Source organism: Cheilinus undulatus, linkage group 7 (genome assembly GCF_018320785.1).
Source record: "Cheilinus undulatus linkage group 7, ASM1832078v1, whole genome shotgun sequence".
In the NCBI taxonomy this organism is placed as follows: domain Eukaryota; kingdom Metazoa; phylum Chordata; class Actinopteri; order Labriformes; family Labridae; genus Cheilinus; species Cheilinus undulatus.
Window position 1 is genome coordinate 5170440 of NC_054871.1, and position 14748 is coordinate 5185187.

Consider the following 14748-nt stretch of genomic DNA (forward strand, 5'->3'; position numbering starts at 1 on the left):
AATCCGATGAAAAAGCTTTGAACTGATAGGATTACATTACATAAACTCTGTATAGGTTTGAATTATTGAATCATCAACTATGAATTTTTGCATATTCAACACTGATGCCTTTCCTTGTGCACCTTTCTTTTCTCAGAAAACAGCACATGGATAATCACTTTCAATGAGTGCAAAAACACATGCAAGAGAACATCAGCAGTCAGAAAGATATAAGCAAAGAGACCAGGTAGAAAGAGAACAGAAATCCAGGTCAGTGCTCTGTGTTCAAGTGAACCTTTCAGGGTCAGTGACCTCTGCTACTGCCCGCTCTGATCACCTCTCCTCCCACTTCCCTCTGTCTGGCTACTGTAACTGTTACTATTTTCACAGGAGACAGGAAGCTGCCCTCTCCCAGCCCAACGCATCACTTCCTGCTGCTTATCAGGCGATGGCAGGCTGTTTGTCCTGGAGCGGCTTCCACCCAAACAGAAGCCGGGACATATTACTGCCCGCACGACGGAGAGGGAGCGTGTGCGTGTGATATGTGGATTCAGCCTGTGGAGGTTGAGGTCAGGGCAGATCTCTGAAACATGCTCTTTGATGACATCTGGATCTGGTTTCACCTCCACACTCCACCTGCTGTGACCCAGCGGCCGATAAGCATGCGTCGCAGGCTGCTGGTGAAGATATGATTGGGTGTTGATGTGTTTGTGGTGATTGACTCACCTGCCCTCGTGACTCCTGTCCATGACTTCAAACTGCTTCCTCAGCCACCTATGGATGCAAAAATGGAGAGAACATGACTAAATCAGATGTTTCTAAAAGGGTTAAAATTTGGAGTAAGAGTAAATATAGTAAATGTAGTTCCCTTTGTATACTATATATTACAGTGTAGAGATGCACCGACTGCAAAAGGAAGGGCCAGTACTTGCCCTTGAAGTCACAATCAAACCATGTGTTGATACCAGTGTTTTCATCACTCCTTGTGGTGTAAAGCTGCCACTGTGCCAACAATATTTCTTAGTGTTTGACCATTAAAACAGACTGGATTTCAGTTGGTTCAACTAGTGATTTTGTCTACCTTCCAAAAATCTCCTATTTGTTTCAGTGACTAGGTATACTCAGTGTTTCCTGCAGGGTTTTATCAGACTGTGGTGGGGTTATTTGAACTGTCTAGTCTGGTCCAAATGCACAGTTTAGAGTTAAACCCATCAAATCAGCTGCATGGTGGTGCAGGGGTTAGCACTGTTGCCTCACAGCAAGAAGGTTCCTGATTTGCTTCCTGCTCAGGGCCCATGCTCAGTGTGCATGTTCTCCCTGTACTTACAGGGGTTTCTCTGGATACTCCAGCTTCATCCCACCACAAAAGACATGCTCATTTGGTTAATTGGTGACTCTAAATTGGCTGTAGGTGTGTGTGTCGCAGTAAGGCCTGCTGCAATTTACAAATCGCAGAAGTTGCAATATTACTTTAACTTGAAATAGCAGTCAAAATAGCAGCTTAATACATTTATTTTTCGCAGCAGATTTTACACACATGCAATAATTCAAGTCTCAGTTTTTTTTAATGGTTTACAAGAATCCTCCTTTTTGTATTTTATGTATGTTTTTGTTTTAAGCAAAACAAGTGACATTAAAAAAAAAGATTAAAAAAACTAAATTATTTCTCTGTTTTCAATGCACATTTTCATTTATGTATCTATTCATATAGGGGTTTCTAGCCATGCACTCCCTTAAAAGTCAAAGCAGCTGCTCAACTAACCCAGGGAGCATCTTTAGAGCAGAGCATTCTCCGCCAAGTTAAAACGTATATCCATGTATGATGTATGATGAGTGTTCCTGACTGATTGTAGGTTATGATGTAGAATGCAATTGCTTGAATTTGTTGAAAAATGCATATGTTTATGAACCTATAAAAATCACATATAAAATTGCAATCGCAATATTGGAAAAAATCACAATTAGATTATTTTTGCAAATCGTTCAGCCCTAGTCTCTATATGCAATTGACTGCAATTGACTGGTGACCAGTCCAGGTTGTAACCTGCCTCTCACCCGGTGACAGCCAGGATAGGCTCCCGTGACTGCAAAGTGGATAAGCGGTGTGGAAAATGAATGGATGGATGCATCAACCTCATGCATTTTAGAAGCAAAATTAGGAGACTAAATCTATAAAAACTTTGTCATCAGTGTCAGATCACATTATCAAACTTGCTGATGGCACTTCTGTACGACATAGAGATCAGGATCATTCGTTTTTATTGTTACTCCTTATGGATTCCCCTATTGATTATTCTCTGGTGCTTGGTGGAAAGACAAAACAACAGCATATTTTTAATAGTAGTGGTATAAGCTGAGTAGAGCTTGAGTTATGAGGTTAAAAGTGTCATGATTCCACCCGTTACATCTATCCTAGATTTCTGAAAACAGACACATTTCTTGTCCTTTATCAAAGTGTCTCATCCAAAACTGATTTTTCTTTCCGTTAAGTCACGGTTGAACACATCATGACATTTTGTTTACAGTTCCTTATAGTCATTTTACTGAGCTGACCTTAACAACATAATAATAAAATCATCTGCTGGGCTTGTTAAGGGGGCAATTAACTTTTATTCTGCAAATTTCAACATGGAATTTAACGGTGGGTTTACATTTTTAACCAGTGAGACTGAATGTAGGTTTGGGGGCACTGCTTACAGCTGATCTGAACAGATGAGGATAACTGTCCTGTGGAATAGCTGACAGTTGAGGGTACCATGTTTGAGAGGGGTCTGGCTGCAGTCTATTCATCTGAGGCACCGTTTATCTGAGAACAGAACTGCTGTAATGTGCAGGTGCAACATATTTCCAGTAACAGAGGAATCAGAGGTAAAGGTCAGAGGTCTAATTCAGGGTTTAAATTATTCTTAGATCAGTTTAAGAAGTAGTCAATGAACTATGTCTCTCTTTAGCTTGGTTAGCTAAAGCTAACATAGCTATGCTAGCTACATAATTAATGTTACTAGCCAATATAGCCAAGTTAGCCTTGGCTACATGTGCTTTGGCAAACATTGCTAACTTAGCTATGCAGATAACGTAGCTGCATAGCTTACATAACTGTTTTGTGAGCTTAGCTTTGCTAAGTTAGCTACCTAGTTGTATTATATATAGCTAAGTTAGCCTTAGCAACATAAGCGTTAGTAAACATAGCTCAAACTAACTTAGTTACACAGTTAACAGATACAAAGTTGTTCCTAAACAGGACACTTCTATCTGGGAATATTCAGGCTGCTGCTGTCGTTCGCTGTGGTTGTGTGGTTGCCAGGACAGAGTGACAGTGAGTTGTTCTCTGGTTTTCCATCTGTGTATGAGCTTCATTCAACATGTATCCATTCAGTACACATCTGTACCATACCGAGAGGCCCGTGCTGAACGGATACAGTACGAATACACGTACCTTTACACCCCTAATAAGCAGTAAGCTAAAACATCACTGTTTCTCAGCCTTTGGCAAATGTAGAACCTGGTCTTTACTCTAACCAGGTTTTGATCTCTATCTGTAGTCTTACAAAGATAATGATAACACAGTTTTCAACTTCTTGACAACTTTGGGGCACACTGTGTAATCTTATATAGGCAGGCTACTCACCTCAAACTTGTTGTTAGTGTTTGGTGTTTTGAATACAGCTTATTAAAATGAGAGCATGCTTAAAGGGGACATATTATGCAAAAATCACCTTTTCAGGCTTTCCTAACACAAATACCTGTCCCTGGCCTGTCCACAATTCCCTCAAGTACCAGAAAAATCCATTCCCTCTCCCCTTCTCTTTCTCCACCTTTCAGAAAATGTGTGCTGAAACAAGCCGTTCTCAGACTTTACATCTAGTGACCTCACCAGGGGCGTAAGTACCCGCCCCCAGGTTTGGTTGGCCCTCCCCCACTTGGAGGAAAGTTCCGCCCTCTTCTACTGATCCTCTCAGCGACCAGCTGAGATGCTGGATATCTCAGTGGGTTACCCTGCTGACTACGGTCTGGGAGATTGATGGTTTGAATCCCAGTCTAAAAATTGTCTGTAATATCACGAGTGCTGCATCCATTTCCTGAGAGGGGTGTGGTCAGGGGTGGAGTCAGACAGCTAATTACCATTTAAAGCCACAGACACAGAAGCAGCTCATTCTGAGAAGGGCTGAAACAGAGGGGTTTTTAGACATGTAAAAATCCAATACTGGAGTGTTTTTTCAGCAATAAACTTCCCAGACATGTTTTGGGGACCTCTGAGAACAATATCAGCGTGTCTTAAAAAGGTAAAATATGTTCCCTTTATGTGTGCGACTATGTGCAAGTTGTACAGGAGAAGTTGGGATTAATTTGGGGAATTGACTGACTGGGGCTGACAGACACTTTGCTGAGGCAATGCCAACTCTACCTTGTAAAAAAATAAATAAATAAATAAAACATTCAGTGCCTGAGAAAAAAATGTGATATCAGTGTGGCAAATTAGACAATGGTAGGCCTTTACAGATTAGGTAATTAAAGGGAAACAATGATATCAGATGGCATAATTTAAATGCTGGCTAGTGATATCTGTTCATGCTGAATTATCTGCCAGGGGTTGATGCTTTACAACCACTGCTGCAGATACTGATGATGAACTCATTCATCAGTTCATTCCTTTATACCAGTTTGGGCTCATTCAACTGAGATGACAGCAAGGAAGCTGCAGTATTTTATTCACATTCTGCTGTGGACTCATTAAACAGTGCTACACCTGAGATACGGGAAACAACAGGCTTGACGGCATACACGTTAATGCCGCACGGAAAAGAAATCTTGCCTGGAAGCTGTGTAATGCTTACCTTTGACTTCACCAGAACTAGATGAGGAAAAATCCCCCTCCGTACCCTGTGGTTAGCATACCAACAGTGGAATGCACAGCTTAAAAATCTGTAGCTGTCCTCACTTTAGCGTTTGTGGTCCAAGGTAAATCAAAGTCAAACAGACTCATACAGCCTCAAAATGTTAATGTATTATTGAAGAGCAATAAAAAGTCATATCCCCAGGTCAAATGCTCTGTGGACTCCAACACCTTGTATCAACATTAATACAAATATGACCTTTCACAGTAAGCAGCTTAACGCCATGTTTAACAGGATGTCATTTATCTACAGTCAAGGTTAACACCCGCCAACACAAACCTTCTTAAAAACAACCTGCACAATAGCTGTAGAACTCAATCAGTCTTTTCACCTGTGACTTAAAACTTCTGTGTTATAAACTAAGATTATGAACTGGAGCCCGTCTGTATTTCTAAAAAACAGGGGAAAAAACTCAACTGATGAATCTACTCTTTAAACGGTTTACACAACGGTCATAAACAGACAAAATTAGCTTTTTCATTTCCTCTGACCATTCCCAAACATCGAGCGCTCACGTTATGTCAACAATAAAACTCTTCTACACATCCTCACAAACTCTCTGTGTCCGCCTGCTCACGCCACAGACGCCAAAACCGCCTTCACACATTCATCTGGAGTAAACATTTCCAACCAGAAAACAAATATTTACCCTCTCCTATGACCAGAAGCTAACCCTTTACTGCCCAAGTTTAAAGTTCTGTTAAAGTGACCAGGAAAGACTTCTATGTCGCATACAAGGGTGAAAATAGAGCTTCACAATAACATAAATAAGTACATTTTGGCACTTGGGTGCCTAAAGTATTTTCAGTGATGACTTGACAATGGAAATTTCCTCATAAGTGCATTTGTCGGCCTAGTGTTATCTCATTAATTTAAGGGATGCAGACATTTCTGACTGGGGAGGCCAAACTAGTTTTAATACCACCACCTGCATTATTTCTCCCTCTAAAAATAATTTTGCAACACTGTCATCACTTGTTTAAACCCGTGCATTGTTTTGTATAGCTATAATCAATGCTACTGATAGCTCAAACATCTAGTCATGGTGGCGGTAAATATACAGAGCCTGCTGTCTTTAACACATTTAGCTCTGACACTCAGGAGCAGCCATGAAAAAAACAGAACATCACTGTTTTTGTCCGTGTAACTAGTACACAGTGCAGGTAATGAGGTAAAATTTGAGTTCGTTCCTCTCCAGCAAGTGTGCTAACTTTGCAAAGCGTCTCTGTTGGCCTCTCTGGGGCTTTGACATATGCTGTGTGCTGCAATGGATCAACTCGGTTCGTCTCGGCTACAGAAATTTGCTTTCTAATGACTCAAAAAATTGTTTACAGGTGTGTTTTAGCTGATGGCTCATTTGTCTTAATTCTGTGGTTATTCAAAGAAGTGGACTGTTGTGTTAAATAAGACAAGAATTCAGAAAAGCAGCTATAAACACTGTAGCTTTTTACACTTGTACATACCTCTGCTACAGCTATGTTAAATCAATGATAAACTATTAACTATCTCAAATAAGTTCTTGATAGTAAAATCCCTAGTATGTTATACTGCTTGAGTGCTTTATTGTGAAAGCCTACATTAGGAAATGTGGTGTTAGTGTCAGTAGCACCTCAACCAACCTCAGCAGGAGAAAAGTGAAACTGAAAGCTAAAGCAGATGGATTTGCTCGTAACCATGTTTCTCACTGGCAAATCCATCTTGCAAAGCTCCCATCCTGACAGTTTTAAATAGTAATATAAAATAGATATAAAGCATGAGTTCAGTTAGAAACATATTGTCTCATTTTCCACCCCAAATATGGCACTAATATTCCTGTTAATATTAGTAATATAATCAATAAAGCATTTGAAAATTAAAGTGCATTAGTCAGAGTACCATTATGAATAAAATGTTGTCCAATGTTTGTTAGTATTTTCATCAGTTTATTTCAGGTTATTACATAGAGGCTATTGATTGTATGAAATGAGCTTTTATTTATTTTTCAAATTTGACTATTTTTCAAGAGAGAAAATATGATGTGACTGAAAGTCAAGACTAAAATGTAAGGACTTTTTATTGACTAAATTTGGACTAAAATGTTTTCAGAGTTTTCGTCAATTAAATCTACAAAGGGTGAACAGGGCTACATTTTTTGACTAAAACTAAACTATTTATTTCTTAAGACTAAAACTAATACTAAATCTAAAATGGGCTGCCAAAATTAACACAGCTCCTATTGCATGATTTGACTTTATGTCATAGAAGAGAGACAATCAAAATAATCTGTACTATCAAGTTTTTCTTGGACTGATTTGATTGGTTACTGTCATTTAGGGTGAGTGTATACGGCACTCACCTGTCTGTCTGTTGAGGTGCAGGCGCTCTCTGAGTGTCCATCATGAGCCAGTTCAGACCAGTGATCCACATGTTGACCTCCTCTTCACTGAAGGCTACAAAGACACAAAGAAAGAACTACAAATACCGATTTTCAAACAATCTTAAACCTTCTTTAATTCCACTTTATTTATAAGGGGAGCTCCTGTTCATCCATCCAGGTCTTGTTTGTTTTTTTAATATTCATTCTTTACAATTATGAAAGTGAGAAAGGAAATCTAGGAACAAGGAACTTAAACAAAGGTTAAAAAGTCTGAAACACAAGGTGGGTCACTGAGAGGTTATATGTACAATCTTTGCCATGTGACCTTTTAACCTGATAAGGTAAACACACTGACCGGCCACGCTGAGTGTCCTGAGACGAAACTCCAGGCCATACAGCACGATGAAGCAGTGGGCGGAGTCCAGCTTACGGGTCTCCTCCGGATAGCGCTCAAAATCGCGGGAGCCCTTCCCCAACCGCAGCTCCCGGATCTCTCGTATGTCGACTGGAGGAGGGAGAGAAGAGGGGGGAGAGGAGAGGGGGTGAGGAAGGAAGGATAATGTTGCATGAACACAAATATGTACGACCATAAATCACAGTTTGGCACGTTGTTCGTTTCCCTGCCAATTACACAGAAAGCTGCTGCCGGAAAGCTCCACAAATGTTGGCTTTGCGAGTGAGAGTGTCCAACGAGTCCAAAAACAGACACACAAACATTTCAGCTGTCAGTGACAGGATGCTTGAAAAGTCTGCAGAGGTTTTGGAAGCAGCAGCCAAACAAACAGCCTCTTTTTTCTAACATGTCCTTTCCAGTAAGGAGAAAGAATTCTTTAACCTTCTGAACTCAAACAGAAATATCTAAAATATTTGATTGAATAAGTCACTTTTTACAAATATGACTAAAAACGCCTTAAAATGTTGCTAAAGCTCCAAAATTTCCTTTTAAAGTGAAGACTGAATGCCTTTTTCCTACCTTTTTTTTAATGAAAATGTTTACCTGGGTTGCTCAAATAAAGTTCCAGTTTATCAAGTCATACCAATGGAAAGCTCAAAGCGTTGCCTCGGTTTTTAATAAATAAATAAATAAAATACTCAGAGGTTCCTTTATGATGTGCAAAAGTCTAAAGCAGACGAGCATCCATACATGAGTTTCCTTCGATGAGCCCATTTCGATTTGATTTTTTGAGTTATTCATCGTTGGGTTTCCCATGATAACTGGTTAGTTTTAGTTGTTTTTTTCCCATGAAACATCAAAAAATTAAGCTATTATTAAAAAAAAAAAAACAGCATCGTTATCACGAGACACTGACATAAATATGTCAAAACCTCATAAACAACATAGATTATTTATTATCACAGGAACATTTAGTGAAATAAAATGTGTGGATGCATGCCTCCTCTGGGATAATGCTCTGAAAGTCTTAATTCAACATTTAACACAATTTTAAGAGCACGAAATTATCCTCTAGGACTGTGGTTTTCAACTGGTCTATCCTCAGCACCCAGCACAACTGTCTACATGAGAAATAGGGACCTCAATTTACAAAATTATCATTCAGCAGTTGGATAACTCAGCGGTTTACATCACCAACTCTGTGCCAGGAGGTTGTGAGATCGAATCCCTTTGGGATGACTAGCCCCTGAGTCCTTAATGACACGAACATCTGTCCCAGATGTTCATTGCTTTGGACAAAAGCATCTGCCAAACTGACATAACCACTCAAACAATTTTAATTTTGTCGACTAAAAGAATGACTTACAATGTTCATTGACAGCCTTTTTTCCATGAGAAAGACTAAGACTGTCCAAAAATGGATCTTTGATGACTAAAACTGACTAAAAGTAAGTTTATTTTTCTATATTTCTCCACTGTGGGTTAATCTGTCAAAATACAACATATATGTAGCTCTTCTACCTCTCAGCTGTAGAAAGCAGGGACCCCAGGTTTGTTAGGGTGCATAAAACACACTACCATGGTTTGGTACCAGATACAAGTAAGAAAATAAATGCTTATAAATTAAGTCTAAAATGTGAGGACTTTTTATGGACTAAAACTAGAACATATTTTCAAAAAGTTTTTGTCGACTAAAACTACACTAAAACTATAAACGGTAGAAATGACTAAAATGTGACTAAAACTAAAATGCATTTAATCTAAAGACTAAAGGTCGTTGCACACTGGGTCTGTGATTTTGGGATGTGCTTTTTTTTTTTTTTCAGATCCATAATCCAAAAAATGTCACACATTTGGACCTTGCACACTGGGTCCGATGCGTTCTTATTTGTCTTGACTGCAAAAATCCGTAGAATGTGGGAAATTGTTTCGTTGTGCAAGCCTGTGTCTCTGTCACTTCTCTAAAATCCTGCTGGATCCATCCTGACTGAGCTTCATACAGCACACGCTCATGCGTCATAGCGCTAAGACAAGTTGGAGAGATGGTAACTTTTTAATTCAGCCTCTGTTATGACCTGTGAGTAGGTTACAACTTCTGCCTTTTTCTGTTATTTTTCCATAGCTGATATCCACATAATACACGGGAAAACTACAGTGTTTGTAGTGAGGTTTTGGTGCGAGAGCGAGAGATAGAGAGAGAGAGGGAAGGATTAGGCGGGCAAAAGAGAATAAAGCAACAGGCACTGATCTGAATCATCAATAACCCATCCATCTGTTATATTTCCTTGGTTGATATCCACATCATAAATAAGCAAACTTTGGTGTTATCGAGTTATCGGACATTAAGGAAAGCTCATATTTTATCGTACCACCTAAATTGACATGTTAGATGGATTTGTTTCACACATCCATCTGGAAAACCTTCCATAAACAGCATTTGGGAAAGGACAGAGTCTTTGAAAGAAAAGCTCAGAGGGTGATTGGATGAACATTCTGTTTGTCACATCTCTATGGGCCAATCAGAGCAACAAAACATGTGACGATCAGATTCTTGCCGAATCCTGTTGGGAGAAGGGCAAAAACATAGTTTCTGCAAATAAAAAGAACTCAGTGCTGCTCTTTGTTTTTCTTTACATGAAGAAATGTCTTCAAGTTATGATAAAACTGACACTATAGCTAACCTGACATGTCAGATGGATGTGTTTCACACACCCATCAGGAAAACCTCCCATAGACAGTGTTTGGGATAGGGCAGAGCCTTTGAAAAAAAAAACTCGGAGGGTGACTGGATGAACGTGCTATCTGTCACATCTTTACGGGCCAATCAGAGCAAAAAACATGTGATGTAGCCACTATCAAAGTGCGCCACTACTGACGAATAAACTCAATGGATAACTGCATAATGCAAACCATGGCAACTGTAGACATGTCAGTACACGACTTTTGTCATATGCAAAGTCATAAAAACAAAGAAACTGGCAGATTTGGCTTCCATCAAACAACATAGAAGTGACAACGTGATGTGCCTCAAATCAAGTGAAAAACCTCCCACGTCCTGCACGTGTGCGATGTGCATATTGCCATCACTGTTATTAAATGACACATCGGTCAGCCCTGACGTGCATGCAGGGTTTTGGTACATTATAAACTATTCCCCAGGCACTCATTTCAAACCCACTGAAACCAGCTCTGCAATGGTGCCACATGGTTTTGGGTCCCAATCTTCACCATGCAATGTACAAAACCAGGTCCAAATCTTATAATGGTAAAATAGATTTATTCAGGGTTGTGTATGTTTTAGTTGTGTGACAGAATTCTTAGTACAAACCCAGGTTTCCTAGATGAAAATAAATAGTTTAAAGAAGTAAATTTCCCCTTTATCTTTGCTTTAAACTCTACCAAAAATTTAGCTCTACTTTTGCCTCATTCTTTTATTTCCAGTTTCTCCTATTTGTTAAAACTTGAGATACATTTTAAATCTGCACTGGATTTGTCCACATATTTCTACATTCCCTGAGTGATCCAGGGATATATTTAGAAAGGAAGCTTGTGTTGCAGCAGAAGGGTTAACAGCGTGGTCGTAAGCGGGCGACAGACCGCAGAGAGTGATGTAAACTCTGGACTCTGCCTTGACACTTGCAACAGCTGACACACCCACAAAGAAAACCCCGGCTTATTGACATAGCAGATGTCTTGTGCAAACACACATAAACATAGCTCATAGATGCTAAACACAGGCCTTCTATAGCACACGTATGAAAGTCACTCTCACTATACTCAACCACAGAGGAACTTCAGCCTGAATCAGAGATAAAGCAGAAAACTCTGGACTTTTAGTTTCATTTGATTCCATCTGTATCCAACTAACAGGTGGACAACAGAGGACGAAGAGCAAAGTTTGATCCAGAATATTCCTCCTCTCTATCAGGCCAAAGCAAACCTCAGCAGGTTATATATAATCCTGAATCAAACGGACGAGGAGATCCAGAAATGTGGTTTCTATCTGAGCCTTCTGCGTGTGGAGATGACAGGGAGCACGTTTGGCACAAGATTAATGGAGAGGTCGATTATCCTCAGATGGAAATGTGTCCATACTGTGCTTAAAGAAGAGGAGGGGGGTTCAGAGCTGGAACAGGCAAAAAGCACAAGAATTCCTACCCAGAGATGACCTTTGATTTAAGTTCTAAAAGGAATCATGCATAAGAAGCAACAAAAAAGGCTGGCTAGATTGAAAAGAGCCTAAAGTAACCCTGCTTTATTGTTGATTTGACCCTAATCTGGACCATTCCTCATTAAACAAACATCATGGCGTGCCAAAGAGAACTTGAAACCAAAGATTAAGGTTATAAAGTCATTCGGTAAAGGTTGACTGATTATAAAACTCCAGATTGAACTCTTGCTAGCTTGGCTGCCTGTCAACAAGGAAATAGACAACACAAAGTCACTGTGTAGAAAATATGGAGGGGGGAAAAGAAGATAAAGAAAATATGCTGAACTTAATAGACAGGGGGTTTAAAAATTAAATGCGTGATATCAGGATGCTGACATGCAATGCTCAACACTCAGAACACCATGTTCTGAGTCCAGTCCGGTTCTGAATAAAAATGAGGCACTTGTGCTCTAATAAAAGGATATATGCTTAGAGAAAAGACCCCTAATCTTACTTATGCCCGTCCACCCAACTGATAAATTACATAAACACAGAGCCCTTAGCTGCCACTGTATCCCCACCTTCAACAGAGCCAGGACCTGTTCATGCTCCAGGTAGTGACAATGCCATCATCCTACCACTACTATTACCAAAAATACCAGGAACTTAAAATCTCTTTAACTACAACTCCACTTCAAAAAGTGTTAGGAAACATAAAAATGTAAAGAAAAACAGAATGCAAATATTCACAAATCTCATAAACCCACATTTTATTTTTAATAGAACATTAACAGCATGTCGGATGTTATCAGATGGCAGCAACACATCTCAAAAAAGTAGGGATGGGGCAACAAAAGGCTGGAAAAGTGTGTGATACTAATGAAAAACAGTTGGAGGAACATTTTGTAACTAATTAGGTTAATTGGCAACAGGTCAGTAACATAACGGGGGGTTAAAGGAGCATCTTAGAGTGTTAGATAGATAAAGATAGACAGATACACTATATCCCCAAAAGTATTCACTCAACCATCCAAGTCATTGAAATCAGGTGCTCCAATCACTTCCATGGCCACAGGTGTATAAAATCAAGCACCTAGGCATGCAGACTGTTTCTACAAACATTTGTGAAAGAATGGCTCGCTCTCAGGAGCTCAGTGAATTCCAGCGTGGTACTGTGATAGGATGCCACCTGTGCAACAAGTCCAGCCATGAAATTTCCTCGCTCCTAAATATTCCACAGTCAACTGTCAGTGGTATTATAACAAAGTGGAAGCGATTGGGAATGACAGCAACTCAGCAATGAAGTGGTAGGCCACGTAAAATGATGGAGCGGGGTCAGAGGATGCTGAGGCACATAGTGCGCAGAGGATGCCAACTTTCTGCAGAGTCAACCGCTACAGACCTCCAAACTTCATGTGGTCTTCAGATTAGCTCAAGAACAGTGCATAGAGAGCTTCATGGAATGGGTTTCCACGGCTGAGCAGCTGCATCCAAGCCATGCATCACCAAGTGCAATGCAAAGCGTTGGATGCAATGGTGTAAAGCATGCCGCCACTGGACTCTAGAGCAGTGGAGACACATTCTTTGGAGTGACAAATCACACCTCTCCATCTGGCAATCTGATAAACGAGTCTGGGTTTGGTGGTTGCCAGGAGAACGGTACTTGTCTGACTGCATTGTGCCAAGTGTAAAGTTTGGTGGAGGGGGGATTATGGTGTGGGCTTGTTTTTCAGGAGCTGGGCTTGGCCCCTTAGTTCCAGTGAAAGGAATTCTGAATGCTTCAGCATACCAAGAGATTTTGGACAATTCCATGCTCCTAACTTTGTGGGAACAGTTTGAGGATGGCCCCTTCCTATTCCAACATGACTGTGCACCAGTGCACAAAGCAAGGTCCATAAAGACATGGATGAGAGAGTTTGGTGTGGATGAACTTGACTGGCCTGCACAGAGTCCTGACCTCAACCCAATAGAACACCTTTGGGATGAATAAGAGCAGAGACTGAAAGCCAGGCCTTCTTGTCCAACATCAGTGTGTGACCTCACAAATGCACTTCTGGAAGAATGGTCAAAAATTCCCATAAACACACTCCTAAACCTTGTGGAAAGCCTTCCCAGAAGAGCTGAAGCTGTTATAGCTGCAACGGGTGGACCAACGTCATATTAAACCCTATGGATTAAGAAGAGGATGTCACTTAAGTTTATATGCGAGTCAAGGCAGGTGAGCGAATACTTTTGGCAATATATTGTAGATAATTAAATTCACAGGGAAATTTAAAAAAAATATTGCTACACTGTTGGTGTAATGTAAAAAGACTGAATATACAAAAAACAAGGACAAACGTAACACGGACAAAACAACTGGACATGCAGTCGCTCAGGATGGTGCAGGAAGTAAAGACCTACTCAGAGAGAGAGAGATGTTAACATGGGCAGAAAAACAATCGAAAAATATTCAAAAAATTTTAGAAATCTATTCATCCAGGTTAACTTGGTAAGGCTTTGAGTATCTCACCATCTACAGTCCATAATACCATCAAAAGATTCACACAATCTGGAGAAATCTCTGTGCGCAACTGACAAGTCTGAAGGTCAATAGTGAATTCACGTGACCTTCAAGTCCTCAGGTGACACTGCATTAAAAACATGCATGGTTCTGTACTGGAAATCACTGCATGGACTCAGGAATACTTCTATAACTTAATGTCTGTCAACACAGTTGGCCGTGCCATCCACAAATGATAGTTAAAGATGGATCATGCAAAGAAGAAGAAGAACAATGCTGCTGGAGAAAGACTTGTTTATGAAAATACTACAGCTGCAACTGAAGTATTGTGTTTAAGACTTATTAACCAGGCGTTAAAAAGCTTCTGATAATGTTGGTTCAAAGTCCTTCTCAGAAGGAGTCAACTCATTTTCCTCCCGAACTATTAATAAAAATATCTCGGGAGCAGTGATTTGTTTTCCTCTGCTCTTT

The 14748-nt window shown here is 40.0% G+C and overlaps 1 protein-coding gene across 1 annotated transcript in view; it reads right to left on the reverse strand.

The window, feature by feature from the left end:
• LOC121511686 (1-phosphatidylinositol 4,5-bisphosphate phosphodiesterase gamma-1-like) overlaps positions 1 to 14748 on the reverse strand; it is a 59768-nt gene that overhangs the window by 25521 nt on the left and 19499 nt on the right. Inside the window, exons 3-5 of the mRNA XM_041790437.1 lie at positions 7586 to 7735; positions 7210 to 7303; positions 706 to 753 (exon numbers count right to left, since the gene is read on the reverse strand). Of these exons, the coding sequence (XP_041646371.1) occupies positions 706 to 753; positions 7210 to 7303; positions 7586 to 7735 (292 nt within the window). The remainder of the gene's footprint in view (positions 1 to 705; positions 754 to 7209; positions 7304 to 7585; positions 7736 to 14748) is intronic.